General features: G+C 45.4%; 1 protein-coding gene across 3 annotated transcripts in view; it reads left to right on the plus strand.

The window, feature by feature from the left end:
- The window catches only part of kctd15b (potassium channel tetramerization domain containing 15b), a 35,764-nt gene extending 9,148 nt beyond the window's left edge, over positions 1-26,616 (plus strand). For all 3 annotated transcript variants that reach the window (XM_078400680.1, XM_078400681.1, XM_078400683.1), the window contains exons 3-6: positions 5,961-6,136; positions 16,110-16,254; positions 17,473-17,778; positions 25,026-26,616. In XM_078400680.1, coding sequence (XP_078256806.1) covers positions 5,961-6,136; positions 16,110-16,254; positions 17,473-17,778; positions 25,026-25,184 — 786 coding nt within the window. In that variant the 3' untranslated portion in view covers positions 25,185-26,616. The remainder of the gene's footprint in view (positions 1-5,960; positions 6,137-16,109; positions 16,255-17,472; positions 17,779-25,025) is intronic.
- Positions 26,617-26,908: the final 292 nt, after the last annotated feature.

Here is a 26,908-nt window from a genome sequence, read left to right on the forward strand (position 1 = left end):
ACGAACCTACAGACAGCTCCCTCAACCTTTTTCACCCATCCAGTTTTCCCCCTCTCTTTCCTGAGCCCCAGCAGGACGCACACCTATTTCCCCCTGTCCCTTTCCACCTATCTTCCTTCCTTTGGCTTCACATTTCACACCTCTTCTATCCTTACCTCTCACACGTTTTTGTCTTTTCATCTCTGTCCTTTGTCCAACCATCTGCCAATCAACCTCACCCTCATCTGTATCCACCTATCACTTGCTAGGCTTTGTCTTGCCCCCCCCCCCACCATCTTCCAGTTTTCTTCTCTCTACTACAATGAATATGAAGAAGGGTCTTGACCTGAAACATCGCTTATTCATGTTCTCCAGAGATACTGCCTGACCCGCTGAGTTCCTCCAGAAATTTGTGTTTTTCTTTGTAAAGCATCATCTGTAGTTCCTTGTGTCTATCCTTAGATTTGATTAGTTTATTGTCATATGCACCATGGTGCAATGAAACTCCTTGTTCATAAGAACCTAACGAGTAAACAGTGTACATATAGTAATGGGAAATACATCAATAAATAGTGGTATATTTGATAGTGCTGCTGCCTCACAGTGCCAGAGACCTGGGTTTGATCCTAACCATGGGTGCTGTCTGTATGGAGTGTTCACTCTGTGACTGTATGGATTTTCTCTGGATGCTCCAGTTTCCTCCCACATCTCTAAGACATATGGGTTTGCAGGGTAATTGGCCTCTGTAAATCACCTCCAGTGTTTAGGGAGTGGATAAGAAAGTGGAATAACTTAGAACTAGTGTGAACAGGTGATCGATGGTCCCATGGATTTGGGGGGCTGAAGACCCCCAAATTGTATCCATATTGTTTCTATATTGTATCTCTACACCAAACTAAACTTTAAAAATACAATGATGAATGCAAAACATCAGAAAGGTCAAAGTTTGTTAAATCTAAGTAGTGTAAATGAATTTCCAAGTATACTAAAGGAATAACCAAATGAGGTAGACTTGTGAAATGAGGTGTGAATGTGGTCCAGGCACTGTTTTTAAGTCTAGACATCCAAGCTTTCAGGTTCCTGTATCTTCTCCCAGAAGATAGAAGAGAGGAAAGGGAATGTCCAGGGTGACAGGCATTCTTGACGACACTTCCAACCTTCCTGATGCAACGCACCAAGAAGATGGACTGGATGGAAGGAAGTGACGAGCCCGTGATGGTCTGGGCTGTGTTCACCACTCTTTGCATGTTCAGGCAGTCAAGAACAAAGCAGTTGGTGTACCAGGCTGAGATGCATCACTTTCTAAAGCACTTCTGTAGAAGTTTGAGAGAATCCTCGTGGACATACTGAATCTGCCAAAGAAAGCAAATATGCTGATGCTCAGATATCCATCCTTATAGTTCCCGTCAATCCTGCATCGTTTGAGCTGAAGAAACTCTGAGGTTTTACTGAAATTTGCAGATAGAAGAAGGCCAATCATGTCCACGACAGCCAAAATAGACATTAGGTTAGATCATGGCTCTTCAACATAACATCTGGGTACTTCATAAACATGTTACATCTTCTCTCTCCTCCATCTTTCCAGGCTGTGAGTTCCAGACTTCACTGAATGGAAAATATTTTCCTAATGTTCCTTTGATCTTTCTACCAATTAATTGAAATCGTTAGTCTCCAGTTATTGTCCTGGAGGCTAAGAAAACTGGTGCTTCCTAATCACTGTGGCCAGACCTCTCATAGTTGTACACAACTTAACTAAGCTTCGCTCTGTCTCCTTTTTTCCAATGCCACATCACTCTCCTGATAGGTGGGCGACATCCTTATAAACCTCCTTCACAGCCAGGCAACCTTGCCTCCTCTCATACAGTGACTAACTGCATACTATCTTCACACCTGTCCAACTAGTGGCCATCCCTGTGCACGAGTGATCTCCCTGCTTTTGTTCACTACGCCTTATATCCAGTAAACCTGCACCTTAACCACCCTGTCAATCTGCCCAGCTGCCTTTGGGGATTTGTAGAGGTACACACCAAGATCACTCCGTTCCTCCGCTATGCTGACTGGCCTGCAATTTGCCACAGTAATCCATTCCATTTATAAAACAGCACGTCATCAGCACCTTCCAACCCCGCTACTTTGATCCCACCTTCTTTGTCTTTCTATTTTTCCTCTTTAATTTCGCCTTGCAGCTTCCATGCTCCTTCCACTTTCTGTGGCCCTCTGATCTGTCATCAGTATTGCCATCGGAATCATAAATGGATTCTACCACCCTTTGTAAACATTTTTCCTCGCATCATCTTTACCTCTTTTGTCCAGTAAATCGGTGACCTCCAACCCTCAAATCACTGCAAATGGGCACAACTCCCTTCTTTTTACCCCTTATAAACTTATAAACTCAGGATAATGTTATACTCTATCAAATCTTCATCCCTCTATAACCCTATTTAAGAGTTTTGCGTGTTTAACCGGCAATAGAACATTGAAATGCTTACCTTCTGTAATTTTACAGGCCCGTTAATGCAATAACACACATCTCAAAATATAATAACCCAGTGTTGCTGATAGTGGGGAGGTTATTCTCGGCTATAAAATGATATGATATAAATTGGTTAGACGGGCAGATCAGTTCGAGGTGATACCCTTTGTGAGGACCAATAAGGGTAGAACATACACCATGAATGGCAGGACCCCAGGAGCAATGAGGAACAGGGGCATCCTTACTAAGGATCCCTGAAGGTGACAGCACAACTAGATTAGGTGGTGGAGAAGGTAAATCAAAAGCTGGCCTTCATTAGCTGGGCATAGAATATCACAGCAAAGAGAATAGGTACAATTTTATAATGCCTTGGTCAGACCAAACTATAGCACAGCTATAACACATTGTAAGATGGATATTGTCACACTTGAAATACTATAACACATTGTAAGATGGATATTATCACACTTGAAATACAGGGGAGATTCACCAGGATGTTGCCCAGGGAGGAGCGTTTCAGTGATATGGATAGATTGGGGTTGTATTCCTTGGAGGAGTCTGATGGGGGGAACCTTACAGAGGTATTATATAGGTAAACTGTTATGTACTGTATTCAGGCAGATGACAGAAATGGATTGCTTGAATGTTCCTAGCATGGAGCACTGAAATATAGCTACTTTTTCCTATTGTGAGGTGTATTAAACTGGTCACTGGGTTGAGAGTAAAGGGTAATAGGTTTAGAGGCGATCAGAGGAAGAACGTACCCAGTGATCGGACTCTTGAACGGATTGCCTTCATGGTGGGGGCAGTTCCTCCCAAGACAGTCAACGTGTAGATGGATGCTTAAATGCCCAAGGGGTGGCAGGCTGTCGACCAAGTGCCAGTAAATGGGATTGATAAAGATCAGTTCTAGGTGATGGGCTCAAGGGCCTATTTCAGTGCACCGTGCTAGGGACATTCAAGCAATCCATTTCTGTCATCTGCCTGAATACACTACATAAATGACATTCCTGAGAATCAGTTCACCCTTCCTCTTGCTGCCTGTTACTTGAAAAGACTTCTGAATCCTTTTCTGTTAACTGCTGCTCTCTCTCATACTTTCCCGTTGTCGGTCCTATTTTCCTTTAAATTTCTCCCAGCATATAGAGCGCTGGCTTTTAGTGAATCGGTGCGTCACATCTGCTCAGATCCAGATGTGAGAGCTGAGGCTTGATGGTGAGGTTCAGAATGTGAGGTGTGCGTTGTGGGGTCCAAGGTCAGGCCCTTGAGGGCAGCCTTTGCCCTTGGTTAGGGAGTGGGTGAAGTGTGGGGTGCTGCGTGTAAAAGGGGGGTTTGCCAGATGTGAGGTGCAGATGTGATGTGTGAGGTGCACGATGTAAGATGGGGGATCTGAGGTGAGAGCGGCAGAGTACGAGGTGGCGTGGAAACAGCCCCTTCGGCCCCCTGAGTGCATGCCGACTGTCGTTCACTATTTACCCATTTCCATCAACTCCTCCCAGATTATAACATCAACCTGCACACTAGAGACACTTTCCAGCGGCCAATTAACCATCTTCCTGCGTGAGGGGGAAATGGCCGCCCGTGATGGACCTCTGGTCTTTAGCCACCTTTGCATTCACTCTTCTCTCAGGCAGAAGATACAAAAGCTTGAACGCATGCATCACCAGGTTCAGGAACAGCTTCTTCTCTGCTGTGATCAGACTACAGACAGTCTTCTCATAAACCAGGGAGTAGACCCGGTCTCCCAACGTATTGCTTTGTGGACCTTGCAATTCTTTTCCTGCACCTTCTCTGTACCTATAAAACTATATTCTGCACTCTGGTATTTTCCTCTTTGCACTAAGGTTTAGGGCGAAAGGGGAAGATTGAACGGGGATCTGAGGAGCACCTTTTTCACACAGAAGTTGGCGGGTATATGGAATGAGCTGCCAGCGGAAATAGTTGAGGCAGGGACAATAACACCATTTAAAAGGCATTTGGACAGGTACGTGGATAGGAAACATGACATGTACGTGGTTAGAGGGATATGGACCCAGTACAGGCATGTTAAACTAGCTTGGTTAGGCAACTTGGTTGGCACGTGTAAGATGGACTGAAGGCTATGTTTGCATGCTGTATAATTCTATGACTCCATAAACTACCAGTTGTACTTGTGTATGTCTTGATTATACCCATGAATTGTATGATTTGACTGGATAGCACGCAAAGAAATATTTTCTTTGTATCTCAGTACATGTGCCAATAATAAACCAATACCAATCTTTTTTTATTTCCAACAGCAGTAATCAGCACTGTACCAAAGTCATTAACAATTCCAGCAACTGCAGCAGCAGAATCTCCATCGCCTAATTAGATGAGGTGCCTTTTTCAATTAGGTTTTTCCTCATTTGCAGTAGTTTTAAATACAATGGAATATTCAAAGAAATGCAGAATGAGCTGTCTCTTTTAGTGTCCTTTTGAATTTTGCTCCATGTCAGGGAGATCACTGTGTACCTGCTGGATAGTCCAGGGCTGCACGTGAGGATTGGCTGTCCTCAATGGCTTTAGATCAATCTCCACAGATCAGTGAGATGATTGATTTAAAAACGGCTCACAGATTCTAAATGCTGAGAAGGAGAGAGAGGGAGGGAGGAGGGAGAGTGCTCAAAGACTCTAAACGCTCAGAGGGAGAGAGAGATTGAGTCAGCTCACAGATTCTGAAAGCTCAGAAGGAATAAGAGACCAACTTAAGGGCCTGTCCCACTTTAGGCGATTTTAAGGCGACTGCCGGCGACTAGGCTGTCGCCGACAGTTTGCCGGGTGTCGCGGGCATGATCGTGGAGAGTCTTCCAAGAATCGTAGTGGATCTCAGCGCGTCACTGAGAAATCATCCGGAGTGAAATTTCTCGGCGACAGTTGGTTTGTCGCCAGGTATCGTTGCTTATTGCGGGCGCTGTCGCCTGCTGTCCCCAGGTTTGCTAGGTTCTCTTAGATGCATTTAGAAGCACATTATATTAAAATAAGTAAAGTCATTTCAAAATACCATAAAATGCTTGTGTTTAACCAATTTATTTACCGTCAGGACATTTGACAGGTAGATTGGAGGCGACAGTTTGACGGTCAGGTAAGCGTGGGAATTTTGCGATGTTTATGGCCACCAGCCATTACATTTAAAGTGGGCTCCCAACCCAGATATGCAACCCAGAAACCAGATATGTATCTCCCGTACATCCCCATTCCATCTCTCCCCCGAGATGCTGCCTGACCCGCTGAGTTACTCCAGCATTTTGTGCCTATCTTCCTTCACAGATATGACATTGAATGGGATCAATAAACTTCCCACTCCTTGGATTTGCACATGTTGATGATGTACCCTCGTAGCCTGCAAGTGTCTGATGTTCCAGCTATTACATATTTGAGTATTTGGACCAGTGCCCCATTGTTTCTCTGGCCAGACAGCAGGCGGTATAACACAAACATAAAAAATGTTGCCTTTGTTACTGTGATTCTTTCCTTGTTGTGTTTCCAGGAGGGAAGAACAATGTCACGCCTGTCTCTGACTCGCTCCCCTGTGTCACCTGTGATATCTCAGGGCATTCCACTGCCAGCACAGCTCACCAAGTCCAATGCTCCTGTTCATATTGATGTTGGCGGACACATGTATACCAGCAGCCTCGCCACCTTAACCAAATACACAGACTCCAGGTAAGAGTTTCAATGTGTCAGCAACACGCAGGCACTTATCAGCAGACGGTTAATGGTTAAAACATGGACACTTGCTACTGGATTCTCATTTTGATCAGTAGGGGATCATTCCCATCTTACCCTGCTGAGGTGAACTTTCATCTTGAGCAAAACACAAACTGTCAGACGAACTTAGCAGGTCAGCCAGCACCTGTGGTGGGAATGGCCAGACGACGTTTCAGGTCATGACCCTTCAGACTTGTCCAATTGACAATTTTCAACCACAGATGTTGTCTCCACCACTGTTTTGCTCAAGGTTCCAGCATCTGCAGTTCCTTGTGTCTCTGAAATTTCATTTTGCAGTTTGATTATAAACTCAGTCAGAGACATTGGGAAATGGAGATGCAAAATGGGCAGAAGGTCCAATCTAGAAGGAGTTTGACTGTTGGAAGAACAGAATAGAAACAGAAGCATTCATTGCCTTGCATCTGATCTGTTGTTCAGTAAGGTCTTGGCCATTGCTACCTCATGTCCCATATTCTTTCATTTCTGTGCTGAATGCAAATGAGCCTCCTCAGCCCTCTGTGTTCTCTTCGAAAACCAGGATGTTCTGGAGAGACTGATTCAGAGACTGAATAAGAACATAAAAGATATAGAAAAGTACAGCACAGGAATAGGCCCTCCAGCCCACAATGTCCATGCTGAACATGATGCAAAGTTAAACTAATCTCCTCTCCTTGAATATGATCCATATTCCTCCATTCCCAGCAAATCCATGCGCCTAGCTAAAAGCCTCTTTAAAAAATATAGGAGGTCATATGGCCCTTGCTACTACTTTTATAAGAACATGGCTGACCTTTTACCTCAGTGCCACTGTCCTGTTGCAATCTCCTTCCCATTGATTAAAAATTCCATCAAACACTACATTGAATATGCTCAGTGACTGAGTTCCCAGAGCCTCGCCTCCCCTACCCTCCAGCTGAAGACATTTCTTCTCATGAACCTTTACTGCAATCCCACTATCACAAGTGCATCCATCTTGGATAGGAAGACCTGACTTTTACAAAACATTCCAGATGCTGCCTCACCAGAGTTCAGTGTAATCGCAGTACAGGTACACCACCGATTTTCTGGCAACTGATAGTCCGGCACCTCCTTTAATCCGGACAAATTTACGACAGCATTGCACGTGCTCTTTTGGAACATGTGCCTCCATTCTGCAAGAGTTAAATGTTTACTTCTTTGTTAATTGGTAATTCATTATTTAAGTTTCTAGCAGTCCTTGGAGCTTTAGAGATTTGAGAGGGGTATAATTATTGGGTAAGAGGTGTATTGTTGAATTATTATTACGTGACCTCTCTTGGTCTGGCAAAGTGGATAATCCGGCAAGGCTCTGGAACCAAGAGGGCTGGAAAATCGGTGGTGGACCTGTGATACATATCCACTCGTGTATTCAAATTCCCTTGTAATAAAGACTAATGTATCATTTGCCTTTCTAAATGCTTGCCGATTCTACACGTTAACTATCCACTGAGCACCAAAACCTTTCAATCTCTCACCATTTAAAAATCACCCTAATGGAATAACTTTACAATTTTACAAATCATATTTCATCTGCCATGTCCTTGCCTTTTCATTTAATCTGTCCCTATACCCCTGATGCATCTCTCATTCTCCATCCATCCCACACTACCACCTAGCTTAGAATCATCAACAAACTTGCATATCCTAGTCCTGATCCCATCATTTATGTAGATTGTGGTATCTCACCAGGCACCCCTGCTGAATTCAATAATGAAACACAAAGTGTTGCAAGAACTCAGCGGGTCAGGAAATGGATAATAATAATAATAATAATGTATTTTATTTATATAGCGCTTTTCATATACTCAAAGACGCTTTACAGAGATTTAGAGAACATAGGGAAATTAATAAATAGATAAATAAGTAAATAAATAAACGAACAGAGAAAGGAGACAGAAGGTGAGGTGACCTTCAGTGGTTGAAGGCAGTACTGAACAGGTGAGACTTCAGCGATGTTTTGAATGTGGTGAGTGTGGAGGAGTCTCTAACGTTTTGGGGTAGTGAGTTCCATAGGGTGGGAGCAGCGATGGAGAAAACCCTGTCCCCCCAGGATCTGAGTTTGGTCCGGATGTGGGGGGATAGGAGATTGGCAGCAGCAGAGCGGAGGGTGCAGGTGGGAGTGTGCCTGTGGAGGAGGTCGGTCAGGTAGGATGGGGCCAGGTTATGGAGGGCTTTGTAGGTTATGAGGAGGATTTTGTACTGGATTCTCTGGGGGATGGGGAGCCAGTGGAGTTTATAAAGGACGGGGGTGATATGGTCACGGATCGGGGTGTGGGTGAGTAGACGGGCAGCGGAGTTTTGAATGTATTGAAGTTTACTGATGATTTTTGAGGGTGCGCCATAGAGGAGGCTGTTGCAGTAGTCCAGATGGGAGGTGATGAAGGCGTGGATGAGGGTTTCTGCAGCTGTGGAGGAGAGGGATGGACGGAGACGGGCAATGTTTTTGAGGTGGAAGAAGGCTGTCTTTGTGATGTGTTTGATGTGTTTGTCGAAGGAGAGGGCTTGATCAAAGATGATTCCATGATTCCGGATGTGAGGTGAGGTGGATACTGGGAGACCATCAATGTTGAGGATGAAGTTTTGGGTGGATTTGGTGAGCGTTTTTGGACCAATGATGATGATTTCAGATTTGTTGCAATTGAGTTTGAGGAAATTTGATTGAAGCCAAGATTTTATTTCAGTGATGCAGTTTGTCAGTGTAGAGTGTATGGTGGGGGAGATTGACTTGGTGGAGATGAGGTCTTGGTTCGGGACCCTTCATCAGGTTGATCAGTTCCTCTAGGACTTTATGTTTTGCTGAAGATTCCAGCATCTGCAGTACCTCGTGTCTCTTTGTGCTCACAATAATAATTTGTTTTCCTGTCCACCGACCTTCAGCCACACCAAGATATTGTTCCCAATCATGTATGTTCTAATGTTGTTCAATAATCTCTGCGCGGTACTTTATCAAATGCCTTCTGAAAGTCCAAATGCACCACTTCTGCTGTTCCGAAGATAGGAAATAGATTCATGGACAAATGACTCGGACCTACTCTGCCATTAGACTGGATCATGGCTGACTCAGTCTTGGCCTCAGCAACTCCTCTTCACACTCTTCCTACACACTTGACTCCTTTGCATTTTGTGCCAATCTCCACCTTCAGTACATGCAATAACTCCACCTCCAACATCTCCCTGAGGAGAGAATCTCAAATCCCTGTAGTAAAGCCTGCTGTACAGCAGCTTCATCACTTGCTGGACCTGCATTATCACCTGATGCAGTATTGCAACCCAAAACTTCCAGCGTCTCCTCACCTCCACGGATGCTGCCTGACCTGTTGAGTTCTTCCAGCAGTTTGGGTTTTTTTCTCCAGATTCCAGCATTTGCAGTCTCCTGTGCTTGCATTATAACCCTTTGTGTCTCATTCACTGGGACTGTCAGATCCTTCAATACAATTTGCAGTCTCACTCCCTTTACATAATTTTCTTTTTCATCTTCCCTTCCAGTGTGGACACCCTCGCAATTCCCCACATCATACTTGGTCTGACAACTTCCTGCCCACCCACTTGGCCAATCCAGATCTGTCTACAGATTCTTTGTGCCTCCGCCTTATCTTTGTATCATCTGCAAATGTGGCCACGGCACATTCTGTCCCTTCATCCAAACTTTATTGCGGAGTTGAGACACCAGCACTGATCCCTGTGGAACCCCAGTAGCTACTAATTGCTAATCCAAAGATGGCCGATTTACCCCCACTCTTTATTTTCTGTTAGTTGGCCAAAGTCCTATCCGTGCCTGTATTTGACCCCAAACTCAGACGCTCCTATCTTCCACAGTAACCTTTTATGTGGCACCTTACTGAATGCCTTTTGGAAACTGAAGTAAACAGCCTTTTTGGTTCCCTTTATCCACCCTGGTTGTTATATTTTTGTTAAAGAGATCCAGGAAATATGATCTATCTTCAATAAAACTATGTTGACTTTGCTTGATTTTCTTATGATTTTCTAAATGTTCTGCTCTTGTCTCCTTCATATTAAACCCCAGCATTTTCTCAGTAACAGTTGTTAGGCCAGATGGCCTTCACTCTCCTGATTTCTGTCTCCCTGCTAAAAATCAGTTTACAGCCACATTTCCGACTCGAGAACGATCTGGTTAGGAATTGTTCATAGAAACGGAACCTTGCTATAACCTGGGGAGTAGCTGTATATTTCTTCCTGGATTTCTCATTCAATCCATCTACTCTCATCTGCAGTTCCTTCCTACACATTCTCTCTCGCCATATCATTCTTTCAGTTTAGATTTGCTTGGTATCCAACCTATGCTGTCCCTGCTCTAGGATTCTTTGATGGGATGGTCTAGAGCTATAACGTTTACTTTGTGAGATTTGCTATATAGCCTTCCACGTGCCTCTTACTTAGTTCCGTATCACTGGCTTCGAGCAGTCGTTCGTCTGAAGGGTCCCAACCAGAAACATCGAGTGTCCATTTCCCTCCACAGATGCTGCCCGACCCGCTGAGTCCCTTCAGTTTGTTTTTTGCTCAAGATTCCAGCACTTGCTTTCTCTTGTATCACCAACTTATTATTGGGATGTCTTATCATTAATAATGTTTTATAGATATTCACTTGTCAAGGAGACATGGATTCCCTCGAATGATTCTGGGGCTGAAGTTGATTGTTTGAGTGGTGAAGATTGACCTGTGCACATTGAAGTTTAGAAAAACTAGTGGTGATTATATTGAAACACACCAGAGTCAGAATGATTAATAGGTGGGATGTTGAGGGGCAACCACTCTCACTGGAGGGTCTTGTATTCAAAGGCACTGTCTCAGGATCAGGAGTTGGCCATTTGGGAGAGAGATGAGAAAACATTTCTTCAAATAGAGATTTTTTTTTCCTCAGAGAGTTGGATACTTATTTGTTGAGTATGCACAACAACCTGCAGATGCTGGAATCTTGAGCAAAAAACACAAAGTGCTGGTGTAACTCAGCAGGTTAGGCAGCAGCAATGGGGAAGAGGCAAGAGTGTTTTATTGTCCCGAAAAGGAACAGTGAAATTCTTACTTGCAGCAGCGAATTAAAAATGTAAATATAGTGCTCTGTAACATGAGAACACGAATATGCAATGTTTTGGTTGGGACCCTTCTTCAGACCCTTCTCGTTATCGAGTAGATTCAAATCTGAAGTCGCTAGAATTTTCAAACAAAAGGGAATCAGAGGATATCTGGGTCAGGTGGGAAAATGATCGTGAGATGTGAATCAGCCATGATCTCAGTGAGGGACAGAAGAGGTGCAAGGGCCCATGTCACCTCCTTCTGCTCACTTTCTGATGTTCTGCACAGAGAATGGGCACAAAATGTCCGCTCTGATCTTTATCACCGTGCCTGTGTATATTTATTCAGAAACTGGTCGTATTGGGAATGACAGAGAGAGAGAGAAAAACCAGGAAAATAAAACCCCAGGCATGTAAGGGACTGCTTATTGATTGTGTAAAATGTTAGCATCGATTTTTCAGAGTCCTTGTGTCTCTGGAGAAATGATCATCTGCTCAGACGCTCTTGCCTATAAAATACCAGCCTCTGGTACAGAGAGGTAGCATTGCCTTATATTTCCATTGGATTTGTGACCTCTTTCAAAATAAAGCATGGGTTTTAGTCTGCGCTGCCGCAGGGAGCAGTTATCATGGGTCGAGTCCAGTAGTCCAGGTGGATATTTTCATATATCCATTTCCACATGTACACGGGTGATGGGCAGATCTGTTTCACCACCACATCTTGGTGCTTTTATCATCTTAAATTGCATAAACAGAAATCTCCTGCCCAGTTAAACGCTGGAAAGCCATCATCTTCAGTCCCATCATCTTCAGTCCCATCATTAACTGCGCGCTGAGACCACTGGCCCCATCCCATTCCCCAGCTACTCTTTCAGCCTGAAGCAGACCTTTTGAACACAGCTTTATAGAACTTTGATTAGACTACATTTAGAATATTGTGTGTAGTTCTGATCAGCCTATTACAGGAAGAATGTGGAGAGGGTGCAGAGAAGGTTCACCAGAATGTTGCCTGAATACTTTGACAGTATTAGCTATAAGAAGAGGCTGAACAAATCTGGAGGTTGAGGGGAGATCTGATAGAGGTATATACAATTATGAGAGGCTTAGACAGGGTGGACAGTCAAAACCCTTTTCCCAGGGAGAAATGTCAAAGACGAGAGTGCATTTCTTTAAGGTGAGAGCGGCAAAGTTTAAAGGAGATGTGCGGGACAGGTTTGTTATACAGAGAGTCGTGAGTGCCTGGAACGCATTGTCAGGGATGGTGGTGGTGGAGGCAGATACAATAGTGGCATTTAAGAGGCGTTTAGATAGATATATAGAAATGGAGGGAATGGAGGGTTATGGATCATGTACAGCAGAGCAGATCAGTGTAACTTGGCATCATGTTCAGCACAGACATTGTGGGCCAAAGGGCCTGTTGCTGTGCTGTACTGTTCTACATTCTATGCTGGAAGATGATGAAGATCTTGGTTGAATCTAATTCCATTGCTGTCTTGTCCTGCATCTCCGAAGAATATCCAGCCTTGCATGCTGGATCTGTTCAAAGTTCATCCCATTTGCAAGGTGCTGGCTCCACACAACACAACAAAGATGATCGTCAGCACAAAGACTGTGTTTCGCTGAGGTGTTTACTCCTGCCTACACTGTTGTGAGTAGATCGTCCATAGCAGGTGGATTGATGAGAAAGATTGTCCTGATTATACAAAAAAAGTGGAATGATGTATATATCGTGGATAAAGAAGTCACAAAGAACTTAGAAGTACATGGGCCAAACGTGGGGAAATGGGACTAGCTTAGATGAGGCATCTTGGTTGGCATGGGCGAGTTGGGCCAAAGGGCCTGTTTCCATGCAGTAAGACTAAGTCTATGCGAAACACTGGATGGAATAAGCACGGTGAGGGAAGAGGTAGGAAGTGGTTTAGGATCTTTAAATGTAGATAAATTACCATGGGCACACGCAGTCCATCCAGGTTGTTAGGAGAAACAAGTGAGTAAACTCTTGCCCCACCGTTCTCCAATCTTCCTTGCCCACAGATTTAGTGCCAGAAAACTTAATGAGTGATATTTGCTCACAAGGAGTGAAAGGAATGTAATGACAGACCGGTGTACCCAATCCCCATTGGTGGGCAAACTCTTGGAATTAATTCTGAGGAGCAATATTGATCAACAGTCAGTAAAAAGTGGATTATTCATGGGTTGTCAGCATGGATTTACATTGTGACGGTTGTATTTGTCTAACTAGATTGAGGTTAGTGCATTTAACAAGAAGGATCATTGAGGATAACACATTTGATGTTGTCTCCATGGATTTTGACAATGTCCTACATGACAGAAAATTAAAGCCCTTGGGATCCAAAGTAGTCTCAGTGGCAGGAAGCAAGCATTGATAGTGATCATGGACTTGTGACTGGAGGGCCCTTTCTAAAGGGCTTTCGCAGAGCGCACTTGCTTTTTTGTTATATGTCGTAATGAACAAAATTTGAACAGTCATAGAGTCATACAGTGTGGAAACAGGCCCTTCGGCCCAACCTGCCCACACCGACCAACTTGTCCCATCTACACTAATCCCGCTTGCCCACGTTTGGTGCTTATTAAGCTGCAAGTGCAGAGAGGATTTACGAGGATGTTGCCAGGACTCGAGGGCCTGAGCTATAGGGAGAAGTTGTGCAAGCTAGGACTTTGTTCCTCGGAGAGCAGGCTGCTGAGGGGTGATCTTACAGAGGTGTAAAATCATGAGGTGAATAGATAGGGTGAATGCACGGAATCTTTTACCCAGAGAATCAAGAACCAGAGGACATAGGTTTAAGGTGAGAGGCGAAAGATTTAACAGGAACTTGAGGGGCAACTTTTTCACACAGAGGGTGGTGGGTATATGGAACCAATTGCTAGGTGAGGTAGTTGAGACTGATACAATAACAACATTTAATAGACAGTTAGACAGGTACACGGATAGGAAAGGTTTAGAGGGATATGGGGCAAATGGGACTAGGTTAGGGTTAGCTTCTTGGTCAGCATGGACATTGGGCCGAAGGGCCTGTTTCCGTGCTGTATGACTGTGGACAGAATATTGTTGGTGCAGCCGTTTGAGCGGTAATACTTTGCTGAGGATAAAGAAACCAATAAATAGTATAGAACAGAGATAACGTGAACCACAACCCTACATGTTGCTGAAGGACAAATCTGTGTTCACCCATTACGAGCCAGGTTTTGTCCCACCCCACCTCTCTTTTCCACCTTCCTCCCCCCTCCCCCCACTCCATCAGTCTGAAGAAGGGTTCGGACCCGGAATGTTGTCTGTCCATTCTCTCCATAGATGCTGCCTGACCTGCTGAGTTCCTCCAGCACTTTGAGTTTTTCTTAAGTTTGTGCACCTGCAGTTCCTCGTGTCTTAACAAACCTAATTCAGCTGATCCCCGCTGCTTGGTACGGGACCAGTCACCATCTCTGTTCTTCTGGACTTGGGCTTTGTGGTCAGAGTGGGTGCTGCCAGACCACTCCTGGTCATGGACTAGTTCCCATCCAGCACACTGCTGTCTGGTTGACGTGACCATGGAGGGGCTCTGAGTAGCAGCTGTGGGTGGGTGGGTGGGGGGGGGGGGGCAGGAGGTAGGCAGCAGATTCTACCTGATGTCACTTCAATCATACCTGGCCCCACAGTAGGTCAGGGACGAGTCCTCGAAGGTTATGGACTGTTGCATCAAATGCGTGACTTTGTGCAAAACCTTTGACATTTGCCCTGATTTATACATCTCTCCACATGTTAATGCGAAATTATTAAACCTTAATTATGCCTGATCTAAATTGTCAGACTGGAGAACACCGAAATAAATGAGAGCAAAATACAATCCCTCAGATCAGCTTTGTTTGTGGTCCACATACCATAGACTCCTTAAAGACATTGCACGTGTGTCCTTACAAGAAGTAGCATGTGTGCCCTTACAACTTTAGTCTTGGACTAAAGTTCCCCAGGAGCCCCGGTTGCTGTATATTTACTACATTGCAGCAGTTACAGAAGCCTCATGTTAACATAGAAACATAGAACATAGGTGCAGGAGGAGGCTATTTAGCCCTTCGAGCCAGCACCGCCATTCATTGTGATCATGGCTGATCATCTACAATCAGTAACCCGTGCCTGCCTTCTCCCCATATCCCTTGATTCCACTAGCCCCTAGAGCTCTATCTAACTCTCTTTTAAATACATCCAGTGAATTAATCTCCACTGCCTTCAGTGGCAGAGAATTCCCCAAATTCACAACTCTCTGGGTGAAAAAGTTTCTTCTCACCTTAGTTTTATATGGCCTCCCCTTTATTCTTAGACTGTGTCCCCCGGTTCTGGACTCCACCAACATTGGGAACATTTTTTTTTCCACATCACCAGCTTCAGGAACTGCTACTTTCCTGCAACCATCAGGTATTTGAACCGACCCGCACAACCCTGACCCCACCCTGACGACAGAATGCCATGGACCATCTCTTGCACTCCAATGGACTATGTTGTTCTAGATATATTTTTGCATTAATGATTTGTTTCTTTGCAAAGTCTTCTATCTTTTAATAATTGTAAGTGTGATTGAGGTATAATTTATGTTTGTGGCTGAGTCTATGTGCCTGTGGTACAGCTGCAACTGTATTGTACCTCACCATACTTGTGCACATGACATTAAACTCAACTTGACTGCAGATGACAATTGTAGATACTATTATATGTTAGGTTCTACTTTCTAATGTAACAATATAACTGGTACCATTTATTTTGCAGCTCAGATTGTTTTTTAATAGCTGGCCATTTGCCACAAGTGTTAATAAGTGGTCTGCATTCAGACTTTGATATCGTTGTTTCAAAATGAATAGCAAACTGTGGTCCATATATTTTGGTACAGGATAGGACGCCTCTTCAATGGCACCGAGCCCATTGTCCTGGACAGTTTAAAGCAGCACTATTTCATTGACCGAGATGGAGAGATTTTCCGATACGTCTTAAGTTTCCTCAGGACATCGAAGCTCCTGCTTCCAGAGGACTTCAAGGTGAGAATACAACAATATTTTGGATGCATCTTCTCCTCATTCTTTTATCTATTTGGTAATCAGCAATCTATCCAAAACTGCTTGGAAAAGGTTTCCATGACACCCATCCTCGTATTTCTGTAGCCCCTTGCCCAGACGAAGAACCTCCCCACCACAGAAGCCAGCATGATCTCGCAGTGTGATGATGAGCAGAGAATCTACTTTATGATGTTTGTTGAAACAAACTATTTGACAGAAAGCAAAGCAAATGTTGCTAAAAAACTGGCTGGAGGAACTCGGTCATTAGTCTAGGCCTCAGTCTTACTAATCCAGTGGCACTGTGCGAACATTTAATGGAATAAGCTATTCAGAGGGAGAAAGATTAAAAAGTGCGGCCCCTCAAGAATCATTGTGGATCCTCTGTCCTTCACAGTCTAGTTAATCATTCAGGAATCAAAATACAAATTCTAAATCAAAACACAAAGAGCTGGAAGGACTCAGTGAGACAGGCAACATCTGTGGAGTGAATGGGCAAAGTTTTGTATTAGGACCCTTCTTCAGACTGATGGAGTAGGAGGGAGAAAGCTGGAAGAGTGAGGTGGGGGGGTTGGGACAAAGTCTAACTGGTGATAGGTGGGTACAGGTGAAGGGGGGCATGATTTGTAGATGGGTGGAATAAGTAACTAAGGCTGGAGCAGAGAAGACAAAAGGGTGTCAGACTGCCTGACCCACTGAATTTCTCCTGCACATTGTATTTTTGCTCAAGATTCCAGCATCCGCAGCCTCTCATGTCTCCTAATGCACAGTGGCACAGCGGTAGCGTTGCTGCCTTATCGTGCCAGAGACGCGGGTTTGATCCTGACTACGGGTGCTGTCTTCCGTAGATCATCGCTAGTGTGTAGGATAGAACTAATGTGCAGAGGATCGCTGGTCAGTGTGGGCTCGGTGGGCCAAAGAGCCTGTTTCCACACTATATCTCTAATGCCTAAAAAACCAAAAAATCCATGGATAACACTACTGGGTATAGATGACAAAGCTAGGAGGCTTGCATTAAACATACATGCCAGCACAAACCGGTTGGAGTGAGTAGCTGTAACATAGCCACACTCTCCATACTATGCTCTTTGATTAAAAGTTGGAGCCAGCTCAAGGGTTGGAAAATTGGGAAAATCCTGTTCCTGTATGAGCAGGAAATTCAGACCGGACAAAAGACCGATGTGAAGTTTAATCTTGTTTCAGGATTTCTGCCTGCTATACGAAGAAGCCAAGTATTACCAGCTACAGCCCATGGTGAGGGAACTGGAGAGGTGGAAGCAGGAGCAGGAGCATCGACTGTGCTCGCAGCCCTGTGAGTGCCTGGTGCTGAGGGTGATGCCTGACCTGGGCGAGCGCATCAGTCTGAGTGGAGAGAAGTCACTAATAGAGGATATTTTCCCTGAGACTGGGGACGTCATGTGCAACTCCGTAAACGCGGGGTGGAACCAGGACCCCACGCATGTCATCCGATTCCCAATCAACGGATACTGCCGGCTTAACTCCGTCCAGGTGAGCAGTGGTCCTGAGACCGAGTCCCGACTAAATCCCCTGGTAATGTTTACAAACTGTATTAGCACAGGGGTTTTATGGTCACTGTCTGGCTGCTCCAGCAGTCTGCCAATATTCAGTGTTTGTAAGAAAACCTTGGAGAATAACCCAGGAGGCGCATTGGTAGAATGATAGCTCCTCAGTCACCCCAAACATTCACTCCCTCCACCACCAGTGCACCAAAGCTATGCCGTCTATTGAATGCACTGTGGTTACTGTTTTAGTATCTCCTGAGCCCATTCCCCCACCACCCTCAGGCTTTCCTCTGTGGTCAGTGGCACTTACCTTGGGAAATACATGCCCTGTATTTCGGAGCTTGTCTCTGGCCATGTACCTGCACTGAGACCTCTGCCCCATCACTCGGAGGGTGCTAGCTCCAGCCATGATTTCATGCTTTGCTCGGAAATGGGTGCTTTGTTTTCATGCTGAGCTCGATGTCATTCCATTGGTGGATGTGTATTGATTCCATCTGTTCCATCTTTGAACCATGCACCAAATGTTAAGCAGATGTTGGGCTGCTCTGAGAGGAAACGAGAGTTTGCCAAACTAAATACCACTTAATAGCTCCCTCCAGCTCTTTAGTACACACTGATCCCTTGATGTGAACGTGTGTAATGTACACCTACTGTTGTGTAAATCCAAAACAGTATAAACCACGAGGCTCTTCATTGCCAATTTACTGGTCAATGGAAATGATCACTGTAATCTCTACCCTCTCAAACCTTCCATCAGATGTGCAGCACTTTGGTCAACGTGGGTTGTTTTTAAATGTGCTATACAAATAAAATTGACTTGACTTGACTTGACTTAATTTCCCTCTGAACCTGTTCTACCCCAGACAGTAATCTGTAAAAATTCCACCTCCCCATCTCTGAAATTCTGTGAATTTTAACTGTACTTTCTCATTGTTCCAATGTCCTTTGTACAATAATTGAGTATCTCGTGTGATCAACGTTATGAAGAAAGGCCTTGATTTACTGATCATTTCCTTTGCTTATAGAATCCAGAAGTACGTTTTTGCACTTTTTTCTATAAAACACTCGCCTTTTTTTCTTTAAAAAAGAGAGCAAACTAAGAAAAAATTGCAGTGTATGGTTATAACATATGTTCATGGCCTTGGGACTAGGAAAGCCATCGGCCTTTCATTGTGCGAGCCCTGGTCAGGTTGATGAGGTGATAGACTTCTTGCTTGGACCCTGCATAGATCCAGTTACATTGGACAGCAACTATATATCATACTGGGTGTGGAATTCCAACCACAACTGCACTTGATCTGACATCAACTAGAATTAAACTGGCAACCACATTCAAAGGCGCGGATGGTGTGAGAATTATCATCAGCTGTGTGCAGTGAAGCCAGGGAGCTTTGTTCCATATAAGGTGTGAGGAACTAAAACAAATGGTATTGGTATTGGTTTATTATTCTCACGTGTGCCCAGTCAAATCATTGTTTACATGAGTACAATCAAGCCATACCTGGGTACAACAGGTAGTGCAAAGAGAGAAATACCAGAGTGCAGAATGTAATGTTACAGTATTGTAGCATTACAATTACAGAGAAAAGGTACATCGGCGATGAAGTAGGTTGGAAGATCGGGACTACAGAGAGTTAAAAATATATTGGGTCTGAAACAGAGAAGGAATGGAGAAAGATTGCAGATGAATGAAGTACAGAGGAAGAGAGAAGTTCTTTGGACATTTAACAAGTACTTGGACAGGAAGGTAAAGGAATGTGGGCCTAACATTGGATTGGCATAGGTAAGCATCACAGTCGGCATGGATGAAGTGGGCTGAGGGGCCCATTTGTGTGCTGCACCTTTCTGTGATGCTTGTGTACAAATTGCAGAGAGTTAGCAGGTGCAGCAAATGGTTAGGAAGGCAAATTGTATGTTTGCCATTGTTGCAAGAGGGCTGGAAACTTGAAAGAAGTATTATTACAATCTTATTGTGCCTTTGTTTAAGACGGACCGCAGGAACAAGCCAGGGCACGACAGGCTGGTGACCTTGACGTCAATTGTTGGAAGGAATTTATTTGCATTTGGAAAGGCAAGGCCTGAGTAGGGTAGTCAGCACTGCTTTATGCATGGAAATCACGGCTCGTGCATTTGATTGAGATTTTGGAGGAGGTGTCAAAGAGGACTGATGAGGGCAGAGTGGTAGATGTTGTAAACATGGGCTTTAGCAAAGGCCACTGGCAAAACCCTGTGTTGCCTTCTACATCACGGTGGTTGCATCAGCTATTTTCTATGGAGTGGTCTGCTGGAGCAGCAACATCTCAGCGGCGGAGGGAAAGAGACTTGACAAGCTGGTCAGGAAAGCCAGCTCTGTCCTGGGTTGCCCCCTCGACTCAGTACAGGCGGTGGGAGAGTGGGGGATGATGGCAAAGTTAACATCGCTGCTGGACAACGACTCCCACCCCATGCAGGACATGGTCACTGCACTGAGTAGCTCCTTCAGTGACAGACTCCTTCACCCCAAGTGCGTGAAGGAGAGATATAGGAGGTCCTTCCTTCCCGCTGCTGTGAGACTGCACAACCAGCACTGCTCCCAGCAGACGAGTCAACAGTAACAGTTAAGGAATACACAGTAAACTGATGACAATTTATCCTTGCCTTTACTTTTATTTATAATGAATGATCTCTTGCTATCCACTTTGCTGCTGTAACACTGTAAATTTCCCCGGTGTGGGACAAATAAAGGAATATATGTATATGGTAGGCTGGTCCAGAGGTTAGAATGCATGGGATGCAGGGATGGCTAGCCAGTCCTGGCTTACTGGTAGGAGTCAGATGGTGGAAGTGGAGGCTTGTTTTTTAGGTTTGAAACCTGTGATCACTGATGTGCTGCAGGGATTGGTGATGGGTCCCCTTTTGCGTGATTTGGATGTGAAGGTGCTTGATTAGTGAGTTTGTTCATGACACCAAAATTGGTGGCATAGTGGAGAGTGAAGACGTTTGCCTAAGCTTACAACAGGATCTGGGTCAACTGGGGATGTGAGAAAGGGGGTGGCAGACAGAATTTAACACGGGTGAGATTATACATTTTGAGAATTAAACCAGGCCAGGACATACACAGTGCATGGCCGGGCCCTGGAGAGTGTTTGTGGAACAGAGGCACCTTGAGGTACAATTCCCTGAGAGTTACAAGATCAGGGGACAGTCATTTAAAACCAAACACTGGGAATTCTTGTAGATGATGTGAGTCTGCACAATTCTGCACTCCAGATTGTTGTGGATAACAGATCACATTAAAGAGAAAATAGCTGCAATATTTAAAGGTCAGGGAACTGAGGGAGATGGAGAGCTGCCCAGTGCAGAAGAGGAGGTCTAGTGATCACATTGAATGGGTGGGTTAGACTTGAGGGGCCGAGTGGCCCTCTTCTGTGTCGATTTTTAGTTCTGAGATACGCATGAAAACAGGTCCTTCGGTTCACCAGGTCAAAGCTGACCATCGATCACCCCTTCACACTAGTTCAATGTTATCCCACTTTCCCTACACATTAGGAGCAATTTACAGAGGCCGATTAACCTACAAACCCACATGTCTTTGGAGTGTGGGAGGAAGCTGGAGCACCCAGAGGAAACCCACGCGGTCACAGGGAGAACGTTCAAACTTCACACAGACAGCATCCTGGGTCTCTGGTGGTGTGAGGCAGCAGCTCTACCCGCTGCACTTTCTATCGCCCACATTTTACACAAGAAAAACCTTAAATCATCTGGGAAATTGATCTCTGATTCTTGAAAGTGATTAAACTCTGTCCTGGCTGTCCCTGGTAGTGGGACATGCCTCCTCAGCACCGGCTGTACACTGGGCAACAGCAGGAACTTGTCGAACTTTCTGCTGAGTGTTTACAGCAAACCTGCCCTCAGCAGGTAACTAATCATAAGCTCTGCAAAAATCAGTCCATTCCAAGCCCTGTACCAGTCCAAGTTGCGTGCACCTTTTGCCCGTATCCCAGGTCTTCCCTAACCATACCTAAACAATCCGCCTACCTTGCTCAAATAAACCACAGTGCATCTATAATTTCAAAGTGCTTTATTACCCTTTCAACAACTCAATCCCACTACCAAGTCCACACTTTGCCAGAGTAAGCCGCAGCTCCCTTGAATTCGTAACTTTAAATCAGCAGTCATAAAGTTGTTCTCAATCCAAAAGAACGTCAGGTGAAAGAGTGGAGAGAAGATTTATGAGAGTGAGTTACTGGGAGAGATTAGTCAGTCTCGACATCCTGAGCGACAGGGCAGGATAGGACTTTATTCCTTGGAGTGCAGGAGGCTGAGGGGAAATCTTATAGATGTATATAAAATCACGAGGGCATTAGATAGGGTAAATTAATGCTGTATTTGAACCAGGGTAGGAGAATCAAGAACTAAAGGGCAGAGGTTTAAGATGAGAGGGGAAAGATTTACTAGGAAGCTGAGGGGCACCTTTTTCACACAGAGGGTGGTGGTGTATGGAACGAGCTGCTAGATGAGGTATTTAAGGCAGGTACTATAACAACATTTCAATGATATTTGGACAGGTACATGGATAGGAGAAGTTAGAGGAATATGGGCAAAAGGCAGGCAAATGGGACCAGCTTTGATGGGACATCTTGGATGGCATGGGTGAGTCAGGCTGAAGGGTCTGTTTCCACGCTGAATAAATGCTGGTCTGTCTGTTTATGCACAAAGCACTGATTTGATGACTTTGCTCGGCCTCTTTTCCTATTATGTCTCATCCCCGATGAAATCTATGTTCATATTATAATCTGGGTGCTGAGCGTTATTGAAGCGAAGCTTCAGAACCATCGGAAGTAATCCCAGATTACAATTCTGGAGTGAATGAGGAGCTGTAGGAAATGAACAGCACGGAGTTAGTTAAATGCCGGCACCTGACACTTCCATGCCAAGGTCCCGGACATGGTGGCACCCTAGACACTGCCATTTTCTAAATTGCCACAGGTCCTGGGATCCTACAGATGGAAGGCAGGAAATGTAATGCTGCTATTTAGGAAATGATAGGGTAACTAAAGAACAAAAAAGCATAGTGCTGTAAGAAATCAGCGGGTCAGGCAGCATCTGTAGGAGCAATGAACAATGTTTCAGGTCGGAACCCTTCCTCAAGGTGGAGGGTAATGGGGCTGGGGGTCCCTGCAGGGAGGTGACACAGGTAAAAGGTCAGCCGTGGTTCTTGTTGAAGGGTAGAACAGGTGGGAGGGGCCAAATGGCCTCCTCCTGCTTGCATCTCTTTACGCTTGTAATGTCTGTTGAGGAGCCTGGGTTCCACAGAAGGGAATACACAATCCTCTGCCTGCAGGATCCCTGGTGCAGCCTCAGCCCAGCACCAAGACTCAGGCTGATTTGTACTGTGGAGTTTAGAAGAATAAGGGGGGACCTCATTGAAACATACAGAATAGTGAAAGGCTTGGATAGAGTGTCTGTTTCCACTAGTGTGAGAGTCGAGGACGAGAGGTCATAACCTCAGAATTAAAAGACGTTCTTTTAGGAAGGAGATGAGGAGAAATTTCTTTAGTCGGAGAGTGGTGAATCTGTGGAATTCTTTGCCACAGAAGGCTGTGGAGGCCAAGTCAGTGGATATTTTTAAGGCAGAGATAGATAGATTCTTGATTAGTACAGGTGTCAGAGGTTGTGGGAGAAGGCAGGAGAATGGGGTTAGGAGGGAGAGATAGATCAGCCATGATTGAATGGCGGAGTAGACTTGATGCGCTGAATAGCCTAATTCTACTTCTATCCCTTATGATTTTTGTCGCCATTTCACACATTAATTGGTCGTAATATGCGATGATATGTTTTTAATATGCTATTTGCTCCCTGTATAATTCCGTTACATTTCTGGGCTCTAGCCCCAGATGCGGAACCAGGGCAGCCAGAGCAGCCTGCTCGGTGTCCATTTTATTTACATGGGTGTCCCTCTGACCTGCTTACCGACACAGGCATCAGGCGCCGTGCTGATGCCGGGCAGTGAGAGACCTGTCCAATACGTTCCACTCCCTCTGGTCCCCACACTGTTACTCTTCAAGTATTTATCCGCATCCCCTTTCCAGTTGAACTCACTTCCACTGCCATTCCTGTTCGCCCTTTCCCTATCAGAATTTAGGCTGCTCCATTGAAAGGAATTCTCCTCTCTCCCTCTGGCCAATCTCATTCAATCTGTGTCTTCTGATCACTGACCTTTCTGCCACTGGAATCAATATCTCCTCATTCACTCATGAATGGTGGAGCCCCAGGGAGTATTTAGGAACAGAAGAGCCATTGTGCCCTAGTCCCTGATGGCAGGGCAGGTAGATAAGGTGGTGAAGGACGCCTGTGGGATGTTTGCCTTTATTAGCTGGGGTACAGACAATCGGAGCAGGGACTGCCCAGTACAACATTATGTAACTTTGAATAGGCCATCGCTGCCGTACAGTGCAATTCTGATCACCACACTGTGGGTAGGATGTTATTACATTGATACTTGTTACACAGAGGGTGGTGAGATATGGATTATTTGCAGGCCGATAAGAGTTGGTCTTGGCATCATGTTTGGCACAGACATAGTGGGCCAAAGGGCCTGTTCCTGTGCTGTACTGTTCCACGTTCTGAGGTGCAGAGGGGATTCTCCAGGATGTTGCCTGAGTCGAACATTTCAATTATAAGAAAATACTGAATAGGCTGAGGCTGTGGAGACTGAGAGGGGATTTGCTCCATATATGGGCAGTCTTGGGTTAAGACAGGGCTCTTGAGAACTGTTTTCTAACCCAAACTGTGGTTGTCAGAAACAGCCACAAATGTCGTGCGGGAGAGACAGTGGTGAGGGGAAGGTGAGAGGGCATGGGGGGAGAGAGCTCCAGCAGCAGCACTGACTCAGTGAGCGAGGGTGTAGGTGTGCTCAGCGCTCCCAGCTCCGCTCGGCTCCACCCAGCCCCCGATCATTGTGGTTCGGGGAGAGGGTGGAATGGGGTGGGGAGAGAAGGCACGGGAGTACCCCGTTCCCTCCCGGCAGAAGATGGACTGAGCTGCCAGAGGAGGCAGGTACTAATAACAACATTTAAACGACACTTGGAGACGTACATGGGTAGGAAAGGTTTAGAGAGATATGGGATTGAGGTTGGATGGGGCATCTTGGTCGACATGGACCAAGCTTAGATGGGGCTTGGTCGGTATGGACGGGCTGGGCTGAAGGGTCTGTTCCCGTGCTGTGTGACTGTGACATTGTCCTCCCTGCAGGTTCTGGAGCGGTTGTTGCACAAGGGATTCAAGGTGGTGGCATCCTGCGGTGGCGGAGTGGATTCCTCACAGTTCAGTGAATACGTGCTGTATCGTCGGGACAAGCTGTTACAGCTCACACCAACAACGTTCAGAATAAAACAGGAGCCCCTGGATTAGTGTGAGCACCACCCAGCCCAGCCTATTAGGCTTTTTTATGTTCTGTTTCTACCAACCCTCATCCACCCCAACATTCTACCTGTTCCGTTTTAGTTGCTGGACTCGAGAGCAGGCATCTGTCCAAGAGTAAGATCTCTTGACGATGATACTTATCGCTGGATTGGATCCGCTGCGTTCCTGTCACCGTACGCGTGTGGACAGTCGATGCCGCCGGTCATCATTCCAGGATGGCAAAAGGCAGGAGGAGGAGGGGCGCTGGTTACCACCAACGGCTGAGGTTCACACTGCGATAATCCACAACTGCTGCAACTTGTAAAGTATTCTTCTGTCCCCACCTATTCCCCAGCCAAGCATTGTTGCTCCCATCCCAAGGAACACAGTCCGCCTCAATGACCCTGGGAGCCAACCAGCTCACCATCACTGGGCAATGTCTATGTAAACAGAGTTGACACAATCCACTCCAGTTACAGATACACAGTGCTGGGACACCATCCCTGTTACGCACACCGTCCCTGTTACACACACCGTCCCTGTTACACACACCGTCCCTGTTACACACACTGTCCCTGTTACACACACTGTCCCTGTTACACACACCGTCCCTGTTACGCACACCGTCCCTGTTATGCACACCTTCCTTGTTACACACACCGTCCCTGTTACGCACACCGTCCCTGTTACGCACACCGTCCCTGTTACGCACACCGTCCCTGTTACGCACACCGTCCCTGTTACGCACACCGTCCCTGTTACACACACTGTCCCTGTTACACACACCGTCCCTGTTACACACACCGTCCCTGTTACACACACTGTCCCTGTTACACACTAACATATCCTGTTACATACACCATCTCTATTACACGCACACACAGAGTCAGTGCTGGGGCGCCATTCCTGTTAAGCACACCGTCCCTGTTACATACACCGTCCCTGTTACATACACCGTCCCTGTTACATACACCGTCCCTGTTACATACACCGTCCCTGTTACATACAAACATATCCTGTTACATACACCATCTCTATTACACACACACACACACACACACACACACACACACACACACACACACACACACACACACACACACACACACACAGTCAATGCTGGGACACCGTCCCTGTTCCTACTTTAAAGACGATTTCTTGGGCTTCACCTTGATGCTTGACGATGTGATTTTAGTGAGCACCCCACTGGTCAGCCAGCACTGGCCAGAGGTTTGATTATAGAGTACCCGGGAGCAACATAACCCACCCAGTGTCTCATTCTGCCCCTCACAGTCTTCATACAGAGTCTCCTGCCCCTCACTCCACCATCATCTCACTCAGTCGGAGGCAGGCCCCAGACCTATGAGACTAAAGCAGCTAAAGTTAAAATACAATTCATTAAATGCTGAAAAGAAAGCAGTTGATTTTTTTAATTATAAATAAACGAAGATGTTTAACTGAAACTTGTCTCTGTTTTTTCTACAATAAAGCTATAGGAAGATGCCATTAAGTTGGGAAGGTGCAGAAGAGATTCACCAGGCCTCGAGGACTTGAGTTATAGGGAGTGGTTGGATGGGCTGGGACTTTTTTTCTCTGGAACTTGGGAGGCTGAGGGGTGACCTTATTGATGTGTACAAGATCATGAGGGGCATAGATAAAGTGAACGCACACAGTCTTTTCCCCAGAGTAGAGGATTCTATAAATAGAGGGTACAGGCTTGAGGTGAGAGATTT

This window comes from Rhinoraja longicauda, chromosome 6 (assembly GCF_053455715.1).
Source record: "Rhinoraja longicauda isolate Sanriku21f chromosome 6, sRhiLon1.1, whole genome shotgun sequence".
NCBI classification, from domain to species: domain Eukaryota; kingdom Metazoa; phylum Chordata; class Chondrichthyes; order Rajiformes; family Arhynchobatidae; genus Rhinoraja; species Rhinoraja longicauda.